Source organism: Gekko japonicus, unplaced genomic scaffold, assembly GCF_001447785.1.
Source record: "Gekko japonicus isolate JY-2015 unplaced genomic scaffold, Gekko_japonicus_V1.1 scaffold257, whole genome shotgun sequence".
NCBI classification, from domain to species: Eukaryota; Metazoa; Chordata; class Lepidosauria; order Squamata; family Gekkonidae; genus Gekko; species Gekko japonicus.
The window spans coordinates 660092-677112 of NW_015171509.1; the positions used below are offsets into that span (position 1 = coordinate 660092).

General features: G+C 42.7%; 1 protein-coding gene across 1 annotated transcript in view; it reads left to right on the forward strand.

The window, feature by feature from the left end:
* CAMK4 (calcium/calmodulin-dependent protein kinase IV) overlaps window positions 1-17021 on the forward strand; it is a 111082-nt gene that overhangs the window by 57527 nt on the left and 36534 nt on the right. The window contains exon 2 of the mRNA XM_015419322.1: window positions 12328-12406. Within this exon, the coding sequence (XP_015274808.1) occupies window positions 12328-12406 (79 nt within the window). The remainder of the gene's footprint in view (window positions 1-12327; window positions 12407-17021) is intronic.

The window sequence follows — 17021 nt, forward strand, 5'->3', positions numbered from 1 at the left end:
CCTAACTAGGGTGACCAGATTTTGTGAGTCAAAAAAGGAGACACTGTTCACCAACAAGAATGGTTTTTTCTTGGATGTCCCAACAAGTAAGAATTTCTCGCTGGCAAATGAAACACCAATCTGAACAGGGGTCACAGCTATGAGTAGTAAACTCAAATAAAATTATGCTGTGTAAAATTATGTAATAAATAAATACACTCATATAATTACAAAGTCTATAAATGTGCTTTAACCTAAATATAACTGTATAAATATAGTGAAATACATATACAGCTGTATATTTAACCAAAAAGTCAAAATGCAATCAGAATATATCACTTGATTTAATTTTGATGTGCAATCCATAGACCTATATGGTAGGTGACGTTTTACAGCATGAAATGGCAATGCTCCTTCAGTTACTATAAGATGGTTTTCTATTTTTTGATTTTGTTTGATAAAGACCTTTGGGATATGAAGACAGCTCTGGATCTTTTCCTTGTGCTTCTCACTGTTGACAGGCCCTCCCAAACCATGATTTCCTTTGTTTACCATAGAGACAAAACGCTTGCATGTAGTGCATTCTGCTTCATTTTCATTTCTGTCAGCACTGAAGCAAGGAAATTTTATTTCAACTTCATGGCTAAATTTACACTTTCTCCTTGACGTATTCCTGGTCACAAAGAAAAAATGCAAGCTGCTTCACTCTCTGCCTTGCTGGTCTTCCAAAAGGCTTCTCTCCAGCACACAAGTTTGCTCACCAGCAGCAGAAGGCAGCAAATGCAATGAAAAGCCTCTCATGCGAACTCACTCACACTACAAGGGAGAGAGCTGTTCACTAGAGCCCAGAGCTCACCACAGAGGACACAAAGTTTTGGAATAATAAACGAGATACTTTACTTGGATTTGGGATTCAAGATGATTAAATCTTAAAGAGCACATGAACACAAACCATTCACAACAGAAAACAAGGCCTTCAGTTCTCTCTCTCGTACAGGTGGAAGCTTCTACTAGGGAACTCAAATACTAATTTGGTTGCCAGGCAACCTTGCCCAAACTCATTTTTGACTAGGCCTCTATGCTAGGGCTGCCAGACCCTCTGGACCAGCGGGGTTTACCCACTTTCGGGGGCTTCAATCCACCCACCAGGGGTGGGGCTTGGAACAGGACATTCCCAAGATGCCACTCGAATGATAAAAGGGTTGGAACACTTTCCCTATGAGGAAAGGTTAAGTCGCTTAGGGCTCTTTAGATTGGAGAAACGGCGACTGAGGGGTGACATGATTGAGGTTTATAAGATTATGCATGGGAAAGAGCAGGTAGAGAAAGAGGTACTTTTCTCCCTTTCTCACAATACAAGAACTCGTGGGCACTCCATGAAACTGCAGAGCGGTCGGGTTAGAACGGATAAAAGGAAGTACTTTTTCACCCAAAGAGTGATTAACACATGGAATTCACTGCCACAGGAAGTGGTGGCGGCTACAAGCATGGACGGCTTCAAAAGGGAATTAGATAAGCATATGGAGCAGAGGTCCATCAGTGGCTATTAGCCACTAGGTATAGATAGGGGCTCTGGGGCAAGTGATGCTCTGTCTTCTTGGTGCTTGGGGGGTCAACAGTGGGAGGGCTTCTAATGTCTTGGCCCCACTGGTGGACCTCCTGATGGCACCTGGTATTTTTGGCCACTGTTTGACAGAGTGTTGGACTGGATGGGCCTTTGGCCTGATCCAACATTGGCGTCTCTTATTTTCTTATGTTAAGCCATTCGGCCTGTTGTAAGAGGAACCTCAAAACTAAGAGGGTAAAAGGACTTGTTAGCTAAACTATAAAGCTTTTGGGCTTCAATGTCAAGGATTCTGTGTGATTAACAAGTAAGCAATCGTGAAAGGGAGCATGGCCAGCGAATCTAGGGAAATGCCAAAGACCAGGATTTTTTCCTCAATATAAGATGACCAGTTAGAGATATTGGGCTCGGTGAGCATTAGCTGAATAAAACTCCCAACATCCACATAATAATGCAGACGCAACCAGAACTTAATTGTCATGAGCCACGCTCTTGTTTCTACTACATTTAGAGCTGTTTCTGAACAGAGGGCTGCGTGTGGAATGCAGCATGGAATACCCATGTTTTCTGTAAGAACTTAGATTGCACACATTCAATAGTCCAATTACAGGCCCTTATGCAGATTGGAATCCCATACAATAGTTAGAAAATCACTTCACGTACAAAAACTTTTAGCACAGCTGGAACAAATTGATTACCTTTACTAAAGAAAAAACATGATATAGCTGAAGCACTAATGTTGGTTGCATTGACCACTGATTTGTGTTGAGTTGACCATGATGCATTGTATTGAAATTGCAAGCCCAAATACCTAAAGCATTTAACTTGTTCTATTTCTTTCTTTCCAGTTACCCATTTATGCATTTTCCATGATCTAGCAAATACTAATATTTTTGATTTCTCAAAATTCAAATGTATTTTGTTAATTGAGAAGAAAAGAAGACATACAATAAGCATTTAAGGCCAGCTCTGGAGCAAGACAATAATCCGCATAGAGTAACAGTGGAACATGAATGGGACCCAGTTTTGGATAATGACAATCAACTTCAGCTAAAAATGGAGCAGGAACATTAAGAAACAAATTAAATAAAATGGGAGCTAAAGTGTAACCCTGTTTAACACTCTTTTTACATGGGATTTTACATGGGATTTTGCCCAGTCACTGAGCATTTGATTTCAAAGATAATAGAATAGTACAAGAAGCAGGGACCTGTAATACTCATGGGGGTGGGTAAAGGAGTTCCACGTGGAGGAGGAGGAGGAGGAAGCAGCTGCAGGTGAGCCTTCTCCCCCACACACTGATGTTGAGACCCAGGCCTACCAAGCCTTCTTCCCCCCAACCCCCTGGCACCAACGGTGAGGCCTGCGCAGCTCCTAGCTGCCGGGCCCACCAATCCTTCTCTTCCACCCCCCGCAATGGCAGTGAGGCCCATGCGGCTCTCAGCTGCTGCGTCCGCCAATCCTTCTCCCCCGTCCCTGCACTGGTCGCGAGCCACACGGGCCTGCTGAGCCTTCTCCTGCTCCCTCGGGCACTGGCGGCGAGGCCCGAGTGGCTCCCAGGCGCCAGGCCCACTGAACCTTCTCCTGCTCCCCCCTGGCACTGGTGGCGAGGCCCGAGCAGCTCCCAGCCGCCAAGCCTGCTGAGCCTCCCCCCCAATCACCAGAGCATTCTCTGTGCATGTGCAGGGAATGCTTTTATTTTGGGGGGTATTCAAATATCCCCTGTATATTTTTTCAACTTTTTAGATTTTTTTGCACACCTGGGGACTACTACAAGTGTGCAGGAAAATCTCTCTGCCCCCCAAGTGCCCTCAATGTGTGGATCTGCACAGAGGTGGCAACTTGGCTATTAGATATATAGATAGCTATTTTATGAGTATGAGAATTATCTTGTCGATATTTAAATGATTTAGTTCGGTCCACAGAATTTCCCTGTCAATAGAATCAAATGCTCCCTTAAGATCTAGGAAGGCAGCATATAGTTTTAAATCATTCCTTTTGGTGTACTTATCAGTCAAATGGAATAAGGTGGTACAATGATGCAGTGTGGATTTCCCCTTACAAAACCCTAACAGTTCTGGGCCTATAACATTATGAGTTATCCAAAGCAAAAGCTTAGAATGTAATTTGCTCAGTATAGAGAGCAAACTAATTGGTCTATAGTTGGAAGGGCGAGGGTGTTCACCTTTTTTGTAAATTGGGACCATAATGGCATTAAGCCATGCTGTGGGAATATGACCTGTTCTATCAATCATTGTAAATAATGAAGCGTGAAGGGCAGCCTACCAATCAGGGTCCAGTTTTAAAATTTCAGGGAGGAGTATATCTGGGCCGGAAGCCTTTCCTTACTTCAATTGACCAATTAAATCTACAATTTCATCTGGGGTCACTGGAGGCCACTCAGCTAAGTCTTCTAGAGTACAGTCTGAAGTTTCAGCAACAAAGGATGAAGCCTGATTGTCAGCAAGCTGCCAAAGAACTCTGTGTAACCTGTGTATAGTCCTTCTCTGCCCTCCCTGGTTTTCTCCGACCCCAATGCGTATGTATGCTACCAGCAGCCTGCAAACTGCATTCCTTTCTCTGTACTGCTTTGAAACGTAGTTATCTACAAGGTCAACAGGTGGGGAGATGGAGTTGTGTCTTCAAGTATGCTATAATGAGCTAGGTCATGAGAAGCTAGTAATTGTTTATCTTTGAGGACCGTTTTCTTCTCAGGCTTTAGGCGCGCACTTCGGAAGCACCCGTGAAAGCGGGAACCATGATTATTGGTTATTACATTTTATGAATCTGTTTATTATCTGGTGCCCTGCAGTCCCTAGCCATTCCAAACAGTTCCTGTGTACCAGCTTTCTTCATTACTTCAATAAATACTACTTTGCTACAAACATGTATTCGATTGAATGTGTGGAGGATTCGGACACTGATAGAACAAGGAGGAGAAATCATGAAACCATAAATATGCAGGGAAATCAGACATAGAAAGAATGTCCACACACGACAGGCACTCGAAATGTGGCCTAAATTATTTTGGAGTTGTTTGAAATTGTAGCTTGGTATAGATGTTCCCATTGGGTATTGATATAATCATTCCTCTTTTGTTTAATAATATTTGTAGCTGTCTCTTAAGTTTAAAATATTATATGGGTGGCTTGGGTCACCAGAATCACAATACTGGCTATAAACATTTCATAACAGACCAACAGCAGTCCTAATTTTAGACCTTATATTCACAAAACAGGAGATAAATTTAGATATTGTGCTCAAAAGGACTATCTTCTAGGTTATAAACACATTCTTGCAAGATTGCGTGTTGGTGATTCCTATGAACACACACAAAACTATTTACAAGTGGCACAACTTCTATAATTGGAGCTTCTGCAGTAGTTGAGTTGAAATCAGAATAAAATGTATCTATGTTCCTGCAGAATCTGCTCTTTAGCTTACTTCTGGATGTTCCTCTGACCTGTAGTATCTGTCTTGAAAACATAGAATAATATATACATTGCCTGCTTCATTTTTAAAATTGGAAAATCAAGACTGGAGTTTTAGGCATTATCAAGTTAGAAGTTATATATTTGTTTAGTGATAATTTCTGTGACATTAAATATGCATGCAGCTAATTACAAATCTTTAATATTCACTAAAATTTCTTTAGCAGGTAACCCATGAATGTTACATTTAATAGAACTGCATCCCTATAAAATCATTTTTAATGTATGTTCTCAAAGGGTTTAAAAATAGTTGTAAGATGTTGTTAAATTCTGTGTTACAAAAGCTATTCTTCAAAGGCCCTATGAAAGTGTGCATTGCCTAAGGTCTCAATGCTTCTCAGAATCATTAAAAGAGGATTAATTTAATTTCAAATGTGTAATAGAATACCATGCTGAATTCATTGTACTCTGGAATTCTGCTATTCATGTATTTAGATTATAGCTATTATCCTGTTATACCTCTGATAACAGGCTAATCTTTTACAAATGGAAATTGCAATCAGGAATCAAAATTACATCCTAATGCACTTTACAGCTGAATGGATTAGTCATTCGATAGCTTTAACAACTTCTAGAAATAATTTTCTGCTAGTTTTTAACTGTTAGGCAGATGGAAGCATATTTTCTGGTTGGCTCTTCTCTACTGGCCAGGGCACTTCCATTCCATCATGAATGTATTTGGCTAGGACACACAGGATTCTATGTAGGAGGATAGTAGAGATTACCTTGTATTTCTGTTTCCTTCTACACCCTTACTGGTTTTTATAATGTTAATCCTGTTCAATTTGCCACAACAACAGTAGCTAAAAAAGTAAGTATAAATTCAGCAGCTTGGAAGATCATATATATATGTATATATGTATATGTATATTATGTATATATGTATATATATATATATATTTCCTCTTGAAGTATTGCGGGGTAGGGCGGGGTAAAAATACTTATAAATAAATAAATAAATAAATAGAATTTTTTTAAAAAAATAACTCATTTTCATAAGTATTACTGAATTCAAATTATTTATTTTTATTTATTTTATTTATTTATTTTGGGATTTATATCCCGCCCTACCCATATGGCCCAGGATTTATATCCCGCCCTACCCATAATGTCTCCTCACTGAGAGGCCCTATGGGCTAGAGGGGGGTGTTCAGAGGAAAACCTGCATGGGCAAACTGGAGAGTCAGTGGTGCAGTGCTGGGCAGATGCCCCCTCCGCTGCCTGGATGGGGGGGGCAACCCCCTTTCTCAGCCCACTCCTACTGCCAGTGCTGTGAGCCTGGGCTCCAGGGGAAAAACACGAAGCAGCACAGTGCTGCATGCTCCCCACCGAGCTGCCGCAGAAGGAAAAAAAGGTAATGCATAAGTAAGGAAGTTTTAAACAACTGGTGAAAAAGAAAAAATCTCAGTAGTGAAAACAGTTGTGGACTAAGAGCTGGTAGCAATCAATAGAAATGTCTCCCAGTTTGGGAATTTAGGTGCACAAAGGGCAAAAGAGATTAAATTTAAAATTGATGTCCAGATTATGACAGATGGGAGGGAAGGACTCTTTGAACATATATTTAATTGTAGCGGAATGGCTGTTGGGTCAATTACCTTGTAACTAGATTCCATGAACTGAATGCAATGGATTTATGGCCAGCAGGAACTTCATCAGAGAGAAAAAGATTAATCCAGGTTTACATGAAAATGAAACTCCCAGGGATAATATCATTCCTCCTGAAATATTTTTCAAGATATTCGTGATTTTTAAAAATACATTCCACACTGGTGTACACCCATACTGGCAAAAATTGTTTCCCCCCAAAATGGGAATATACAATATTATTCTATCTATCTTTAAAAGGGGAAAGGGGAGAATGATGATCCCATTAATTACCATCTGATAAATGTGCTAAATGTACCATCAGATTTATATATGTTTTAATCTGTACTGATTTGAAGACTTCCATTCAAGCAGATCAGAATAATGTACAGTGCAATCCTATACTCCAACCTAGATGCATTAAAATCCATGGGTTTAAACTGGAGTAAGTCTGCACAGGATTGCACTATTAATCTTTGTGGTGCAAGGTTTTAGAAAAGAGCAAAGCATAATATTAAAGCTAAAGCTGTGTACTAAACTACATGATAAGTACATTAATAAAAGGCAGCTTTATATGGCTGTCAGATCTCACTGCATCATTCTCTAGTCACAACTGAGATAAATTATTGGTCATACCATGGAAAATTGAAGGTTATTTATTTTAATCAGAACCCTCTATCAGAATATAGCCATGAGATAGGATAGGACAAGTTTCGAGTTAATATCTACTATTGGGGAATTGAGAAAGAAATTGTATTAGCCCTCTTTAATTCTCTTATTATATAAATAACCTGGTTGCAGAACTACAAGTAGTAGTTTACTTCACTGTGTCAGGTCCATCACACAAAGGGTCTATTTAGTTGTATGCTGAAGTTTGGTCCTCTTGTCACCTGTGCAAATTGAGCTCTTATTGAGTGCTGTGTGAGATTCAAAGAACTATGAACAGAGCTCGACTTTTATCCATTTATTTATTTATTTCTGTTATTTACAGTCTGCCTTTCTCACAGGTTCTCAAGGCAGATCACTATGAGTCAGTACCATCAACAAAATGGGACATTCAGTAACACATTTATTAGGATTTAGAAGTCTGGAGGCAACAGAAAGAACTGAAATATAGCATAAATATTTACATGACACACTAAGTGGTACAGAAATTACATAACAGAATCTTATTATAAGAAGCTATACACAGCAGTATAGACCACAGTCCCGATCGTTTATTCAGGTAAGTTTGTGAACCATTTTGTACAGCACAACACTATTACCTGCGCAGAAAAAACCCTCTTGAATAGTTTAGTTTTGCATAGTTTGTGGAAAGCCAGGAAAGGGGGAGCTTGTCTGATGTCCTCAGGCAGGCCATTCCACAAGTTGAGAGTCACAACGTAGACAAAGAAGAGAATGGTTGGATAGCAACAAATAGACTAATGTGAATTTTGTGGAGTGTACTTGTCTTGCAAAGGCACTCAAAATAACTGGCTAAAATCTGATGCACTTCATTGTATATTATATTCATCTAGCATTTAACTACTTCCCTCCGTATTCCTATTTTATATTGTATATATAAGTGAATGTGAACCTGAACGTATTTTGATTAAGACTGTCTGTGTACATGTTGGTGAGTTGTATTCTACCAGTCCTTTCAGCAAAGTTTAAAGTCTTCTTCCAGCTTAAGGAGCCTTCCAACAACAGCAATAGCTCCCTGCTGTATGGTGATATCCATTTATAAGAACAGACGGAATGGAGGTTCCACAGCTGTAGAGGAACAACTGAGAAGAAATCTAGTAGTTTAAACTTGCTTACATACCAAGATAATGCATCAGTCTTAAATATCATTATATAACTAGTATGCAAAGGCAATTGGTTATACCTAAAGACTTTTCTGATTTATTGCTGAATGGACCAGATTATGGGTATGCTTTCAGTATAAGCCGAGCTGAAAAAACACCCAATAAATACATTATCAGTATTTTCTCAGCCAGTTACAGAGTAGGCCATGGATTCAGCTGTCCGAAAATAGACACCCCTAAAAATCATGAAAATATTTGGACACTCATGGCTTGCAAAAGGCATTTAAAGGGACCATAGTCCCTTTAAATGCCTTCCCCCCATTGGAAACAATGGAGGATGAGGGCGGCTCTGTTTGGGCAGTCCAGTCTAAATGAGGCTGCCTGGCAGAGCCCCAGCAGAACTCTGTTTCAACTGAACTGCAAAGAGGAGCCAGCCCAGGACTGGCTGGGGCAGCGCAGAGCTCTTGGCTCCAGCCGATCCTCTTGGGGTTTTTTTCTTCTTGGGTCCATTGGACCCCAAAAAATTCAGGAATCCCGAATATTTTCTGAATCCAAATACCATACCGGTATTGGGATTTGGGAGTATCGGGAAATAACAATATTTGTCAGGTTCAATATTTATTTATTTATTTGATTTATAGACCATCCTCCCCTACAGTTTGGTGTAGTGGTTAGTGCGTGGACTCTAATCTGGGAGAACCAGGTTTGATTCCCCACTCCTCCACTTGCACCTGACTGGATGACCTTGGGCAAGCCGTAGTTCTGATAAGAGCTGTCCTTGAAAAAGAGTAGTTTCTGTCAGAGCTCTCTTAGCCCCACCTACCTCACAGGGTGTCTGTTGTGGGGAGGGGAAGGGAAAGGGGTTTGTAAGATGCTCTGAGACTCCCTTGGGTAGTGAAGGGCGGGGTATAAATCCAATCTCCTCTTCTCTTCTTCTTCTTCTACATGTAGGGCTCAGGGCAGTGAACAGTATATTCAATAAATACATTTCAATCAGATTAAAACAATTAAAAACTATAGAAAAGTTCTATAACTACTTCAGATGGAATTTAAAAGACCAATTTATGTCCGTACATCATGAGCGGAGAGGAGAGAATGGAGGGAGGCCAGGCTTGCTGAAAAACCATTGCTGTCCTCAACCATAGGCCTGGTGGAACATCTCTGTCTTACAGGCTATGCAAAACTGTACTAGGTCCCACAGGGCATGCAAGTCATTAGGCAGAGTTCTACCAGGCCGGTACCAGGGCTGAGAAGGCCTTGGCTCTGGTTGAGGACAGCCGGATATCTTTCAGGCCAGGGATCACCAAAGCATAATGCTCTTGTGGGGGTATACCAGAAGAGGTAGTCCCGTAGATACGTTGGTCCCAGACTGTTTAGGGTCTTAAAGGTTAATACCAAAACCTTGAATCTGATCTGGTACTCAATCTGGAGCCAGTGCAGCTGGTGAAGCACTGGTTGAATGTGTGCTGTCAGAGGGGTTCCAGTATGTTACCTGCCCTGAACCCGCTTGCTGGAAGGGTGGGATATAAATACAACAAATAAATATATTCTGGACCAGTTGTAATTTCTGGGTCAACTTCAAGGGTAGCCCTGTGTAGAGCAAGTTACAGTAGTCTAACCTGGAGGTGACTATTGCATGGATTAGTGTGGCTAGGTTAGGGTGACACAGGAAGGAGCAGCTGGAGAAACTCCAGTCTAGCAACATTTGTGATCTCAGCCTCCATCGACAAGGAGGCATCCACAAACACACCTAGGCTCTTGGCAGTTGGTACTGGTGTTAGAGGTACACTGTCAAGAGCTGGGAGTTGGCACTCCAGCCCTGAAGCCCCTCTACCCAGCCATAGAACCTGCGTCTTTGATGGATTCAGTCTCAGCTGGCTCTGTTTCAATCATCCAACCACAGCCTCCAGTCCTTCAGCCAGAATAGCTGCGGCAACATCTGGCTGGCTGTCCATCAGCAGGTACAGCTGGGTGTCATCTATATGCTGATGGCAACCCAGCCTGAAACTCCACACCAGGTGGGCGAGGGGCACATATAGATGTTAAACAGCATTGGAGAGAGGATTGCCCCCTGAGGGACCCCACATACCAAGGAGTGCTGAAGTGACCCTCTCTCTCCTAGCACCACCCTATATATACCCAAACCCGAAAAATACTGGTGGTGGTGGTGGTGGTTTTGCACAACCCTAGACCAGATACTCTTGATTTCTTCAGCTTTACCTGAAGCACTTTTAGTCAAAGTTCCTTTTTCCTTTGTCCATTTGTCTTTCCCATTTTGCCATTACTTACATCTGCTTTATGCTACAACTTCTTTAGAATGTGCTAAGGATGTTGCTATGTTAGGTCATCCTGAGTTCAACTCCATATTTATTCAACAAAGATACATTTTAGAATATGGTTTGCTTGCTTATATAACCATTTGCCAATTTCTCACATGTATTCAAAATATATGAACATGGGAAGGATGTGGGTGTGTGTGCATATGAGAGTTGTAGAAGTAGAATTTTTGCTAAAGTTATGTTACAAATGAACAGATTATTCATAAGATAAAATATTGCAGTCTATTCAGAGTTCTATCAAATAACATTTTAAAAAAACCTGCTGTATATATATCTCATATGAAAAAGTATGTCACCCAATTCTGTCTTTGCACTTGTACTTTATCTAAAGTATCTAAAACTTTGAAGAATTTTTTTTATTTATTTTTTTATTTAACCTTTGATTTATAAAAGCAGGAAAGTCCTTACCAACACTGACAGCTGAACATTATATTTTCTAGTGCTTTAAAGTAATTCCAGCAGTGGAATTATAACTATCATTCAGAGCAGAGAGAGCCACTAATGAAGCAGATTCTCTTCTGAGGGAGACGGGCACGATCCTAAACATAGTTATACTTTTGGCTGTACAACTGTACTTAAGATTGCACTCTTAGGGCTCAATGACATGTCAGTACCTGTATATTTCCCCAGTGAGACACATACTGGCTCTCTGGGGCAATTTCAGGTTACAAAAAAAGGAACAATTCTCTTCCTCTCGCTCCATGGACCCAGTCCAAAACTAGGTCTCCATGCACCTGATTTTTCAAAGGGAAAAGGGGGTGCTCTGTTTTCAAAACTCCCTACATCCTGCACAGTAAAACCATTAGAAGCTTTTTCAAGTGTTATTTCAGCATAGAATGAAAGGGGGGGGGTGCAATGGGATCCCAGAGGCAATCTCTGCCTCCACCTACATGCATTCATTGACTTAGATCCCACAAGATTTCCATGGACACCTCCAATTCCCTCCCAAACTATTGCTGGCATTCCCAGGTCCCCTGTGGGAGAGAGAAATCAGCAAAAGCAACTTCCCCCTTTGTGCCTGTGGAAGTCTATGTGGGATCCAACCCACAGGAATGAGTGTATGGAGTCTGTGTGCAAACAGCTGTCTCTATGGTTAGGAACCAGGGTAGATCCTGAATGTATGGAGAGAGCCATACTCATGTATACATGTACATGCATAGGCTCTATACTCTTGTTTGAGTAAAAAAGTGTAGGTCAGGGATGGAGTTTGCCACCATGATACTTCCCCTCCCCAACCCCCATGTGCCCGGAGAATGTCTGGTAAAGGTCATTAGCAGTGAAAGCCTTTTGATATTGATGATGCCTGAGCAGAGTACATGTGGCTAACGAGATTGGGATTATGGATATATTTACTGGTATAGATGTGGAATTATAAGTAATATATCTGAAACAAATCTAAAACAAGTATTTGAATTTATATAGAGCAGTGAAAAATCTGAAGGATATGAGTTTTATTCTTTTATTTCAGCACATTGAATTTGAAGCAGAATTCTAGTTTTGAGAGACCCGTATGTGCTAGCCACACATTACGTAAATGTATTCCATTTATATGAGTATGAAATTGTATTTTCTCTTTCATTCAGGGGTGCTACATCTATTGTGTACAGATGCAGGCAGAAGGGAACACAGAAGCCCTATGCTGTCAAAATCCTGAAGAAAACAGTAAGTATCCTTTTCCTACCTTTTGCTACAGTTGTGTTGTACAGGATCATTATAAAATACAGATTTATTCATTTCCTTTACTCCACAGTTCCATAGGTTCTTCTGCTTCTTTTGGTTGAAATAATGGATAAATGAGCATTTGGAATGAAGCTGTTCCTGAAGACTTGCGATGCAATAATTAATCTATTGTACAAGTAGCGTTCTGTCTGTTTTTTTGTGTATGTTGTAAAATAGCCATAGGAGAACATGAGTAGGACCTATAGTTGTATGACAGGATAACATTCTGCTGAGAAAAAAGAATTAACCATAGGTAGAGAAAAGAGATGTTCTGCAAGTTGATGCCTGTATCATAAAGATTCTCTGGCTTGAGGTGCGATAGGATCTACTATACAGAAAGAGGAGCTACCTTTCAGGAATGAATGCAAGATAATGGAAGGAGCAGGGGTCATTTCGTTAAAAAAGAGGTGCAGGAGCTCATTAGCATAACTTATTTGCATATGCCACACCCCCTGACATCATCGGAAGTATGTCAAAAGGCAACACCCACTACTCAGGCATTTAAGATCATTTAAACAGACTTCAACACATATATCACTGGTACAATATATATATGAATTATCTAATTGCAACTTCTCCATAACATATGCCCAAATCAAGCATTTCTGAGCCCGACATGACAAATGACAAAGGGTGCTTAAAGTTGTACTGTTCTTTCCCCTCCCTCCCAATTAAATCACAACCCTTTAAAGCAATAAAGCCCTTCAGCTTACCAGACCTCTTTCTACAGCCACAAAAGGTCATAACTAACCCCAAAATTGATGGAATGGGTACAGAACCCAGAAAGAAAAAGGCAGAAGGATGCAAAACCAAGCTTTTGGCAATGCAAGCTCCGAAAGAACAGCTGATTTAACAAGGCTGTTCTTGTAAGTGAAATAAGGTTTATTCATCACTCACACATCCCACTGATTCCTATTGCACTGATTCCTATTGCACTGATGACCAGCCACTTGGAAGTCATACCAGTGCAATACTAAGAATAATTTAAAAGGAGAGGGAACCCTCTCCAGCTCCAAGGTTTTGACGGGATGTACTATAAGGAAGGACAGGATTGCCCATTGGAAACAATGGGAGAGACTTGAAGGCCCACTGGAAACAATGGGAGCCAGGAATGGGCCCAAGAGTGGAATGACAGCCCCTGGGGGTAACAGATGTGTTCTGAGGGTGGAATGACAGGCCCCAGAGTAGAATGACAGCCCCTGGGGGTAACATGTGTTCTGAGGGTGGAATGACAGCCCCTGGGGATAACAGGAGTGTTCTGCAACTGGAAAGACCGGCCCCAGAGTGGAATGACAGACCCTGGGGGTAGCACGAGTGTTCTGGGAGTGGAATGACAGGCCCAAGAGTGGAATGACAGCCCCTGGGGATAACAGGAGTGTTCTGCAACTGGAAAGACCGGCCCCAGAGTGGAATGACAGACCCTGGGGGTAGCACGAGTGTTCTGGGAGTGGAATGACAGGCCCAAGAGTGGAATGACAGCCCCTGGGGATAACAGGAGTGTTCTGCAACTGGAAAGACCGGCCCCAGAGTGGAATGACAGACCCTGGGGGTAGCACGAGTGTTCTGGGAGTGGAATGACAGGCCCAAGAGTGGAATGACAGCCCCTGAGGGTAGCAGGAGTGTTCTGGGACTCAAATGACAGGCTCCAGAGTGGAATTACAGCCCCTGGAAGTAACTGTAGTCTTCTGGGACTGGAATGACAGGCCCCAGAGTGGAATTACAGCCCCTGGGAGTAGTAGGAGTGCTCTAGGAGTGGAATGACAGCACCTGGGGGGTAGCAGATGTCATTCCACTCTGGGGCCTGTCATTTCAGTCCCTTTCATTCCAGTCCCATTATACTCCTGGTACCCCCAAGGGCTGCCCCAGGGACTGCCATTCCAGTCCCAGAGTAGTGTATTTGAGATCAGAGACCTTAATTGAAAATCCATTTCGCACTTTCTTTGCAACTCTTCTTGAGCTGTAATGTATTTCAATGGAAACCCATGGAAATCAATTGGCATTACTGGCTCCCATTATTTCCAATGGGCCTTCAAGTGTTTCCCATTGTTTCAAATGAGCAATCCTGTCCTTCCGTTTAGTACATCCCCAGATAAACTCATTAGCAAGAGTTCAGCTTTCTGTCGTGAGCAGTCAGAAAGGGGGGGGGGAGTTTTGCTTCAATTTTTCAAGAATTTGCACTGCAAATAGTAAGAAGCCTGTTTTGTATATATATTGTTTTTAATTCACAGTTTTTTCTACTCCTTTCTCTTTCTCTCTCTGTCCACACACACACACTCCACCTTCCTTTCTGCAGCCTGGAGGAGTAAAACTTTAGAGCTGGCAAATAGCAAAGCCAGGCCAAGAAGCTTCTTTCCCACCCCAGCCCACCCCACAAGAAGCCTTGCTCCAGGGCAAAGAAGGCACCGGGAAACTCATCAGCAATGCTTCTGTGCAGCTTGCACGCCTGCTTGCCTGCCTTACAGGAACAACAGGTGCCTTCCCTGTCGCCGTGGCTGAGGGGCAGCGTGAGTGACTCATGCAGAGGGGAAAGCACGGTAGCCGGCAACGGACTTCCTGCCCAAATTCCAGGCAACTGGGCAACTGTCAACTCCCAAGAAAGGCCCCCCAAAAGGAGCAGAGAAAAGGAGGGGAAACCTGAAGCCAGTCGGGCCAGGGAGGAGAGGGAGGAAAGCGGCTGCTTCCCTCTCCCCTTGCAGCAACCTCGTGTGTGGCCAGCAGAGTCCCAAGTCGACTGCCCTCTTGACCACTGGACGAGTGAGGAAGGAGTTAAGGCTGGGCTCAACCTCCCCAACCAGTTCTGCCAGTCCCTCCCTCCACTTGTACTCCTGGGCGGGCCGCCTCATCCGCCGGGACAAGAAGCACACAGGCACAGCAGAGTGGGGCAGCAGCAGCCTCAGCCTGTAGGGCCCCATGGCTGCTGGGAGCAGGGGGCGGGGCTTGTTGCATGTGCCTGCCTCCTGGGATCCTTTCTGCTGGAGCTTTGCTCCGGTGAGCTCCAGCAGGAACCGAGCACTGGGAAGGAGTCTACCTCATTAAGACCATATGTAAGAGAACTGTTTAAGCACAAGCAGGGTATAATGTCGTAGCCCTTGTTACTGTAAAGGATGCAATTTGTTCATCAGTTCCATGCCAGTATATTGCCAATTGTTGTTCAGTCGCACAGTCGAGTCTGACTCTTCGCGACCCCATGGACCAGCTCCCGCCAGGCCCTCCTGTCTTCTGCCGTCCTCTGAAGTTGGCTCAATTTCATGTTCGTTGCATCGATGACACTGTCTAACCATCTCATCCTTTGCCATCCCCGTCTTCTTTGACCTTCAATCTTTCCCAGCATCAGGGTCTTCTCCAGTGAGTGCTCCCTTCTCATTTGGTGGCCAAAGTATTTGAGCTTCAGTTTCATTATCTGGCCTTCCAGGGAACAGTCAGGGTTGATTTCTTTGAGGATTGACTGATTTGTTCTTCTTGCAGTCCAAGGGACTCTCAAGAGTCTCCTCCAGCACCATAGTTCAAAAGAATCTATTCTTCGGCGCTCGGCCTTCCTTATAGTCCAACTCTCACAGCCATACATGACTACTGGGAATACCATTGCTTTGACCATGCGGACTTTTGTTGGCAGGGTGATGTCTCTACTTTTTATCATGCTGTTTAGGTTCGCCATCGCTTTCCTCCCAAGGAGCAGGCGTCTTTTAATTTCATGGCTGCTGTCACAGTCTGCGGTGATCTGGGATCCCAGGAACGTGAAGTCTGTCACTACTTCCACGACTTCCCCTTCTATTTGCCAAGGAGTGATGGGGCCGGATGCCATGATCTTAGTTTTTTTGATGTTGAGCTTCAAGCCCACTTTTGCGCTCTCCTCTTTTACCCTGAGCAAGAGGCTCTTTAGGTCCTCTTCACTTTCTGCCATTAGAGTGGTATCGTCTGCATATCTGAGGTTGTTGATCTTTTCCCCAGCAATCTTAATTCCCGCTTGTGATTCATCCAGGCCAGCATTTCGCATGATGTACTCTGCATATATATTAAATAAGCAAGGTGACAGTATACATCCTTGTCGTACTCCTTTTCCTATGCTGAACCAATCAGTTGTTCCATATCCGGTTCTAACTGTCGCTTCTTGGCCCTTATACAGGTTTCTCAAGAGACATGTGAGGTGGTCTGGTACTCCCATCTCTTTAAGGACCTGCCATAGTTTGTTGTGATCCACACAGTCAAAAGCTTTAGCATAGTCAATGAAGCAGAAGTAGATATTTTTCTGGTACTCTCTTGCTTTCTCCATAATCCAGCGAATGTTGGCAATTTGATCTCTAGTTCCTCTACCTCTTCGAAACCCAGCTTGTACTTCTGGTAGTTCTCTATCCACGTACTGTTGAAGCCTAGCTTGTAGGATCTTGAGCATGACCTTGCTAGCGTGTGATATGAGTGCAATTGTGCGATAGTTTGAACATTCCTTGGCATTGCCCTTCTTTGGGATTGGAATGTATACTGACCTTTTCCAATCCTGTGGCCACTGTTGCGTTTTCCAAATTTGCTGGCAAATGGAGTGCAGAACTTTAACAGCATCATC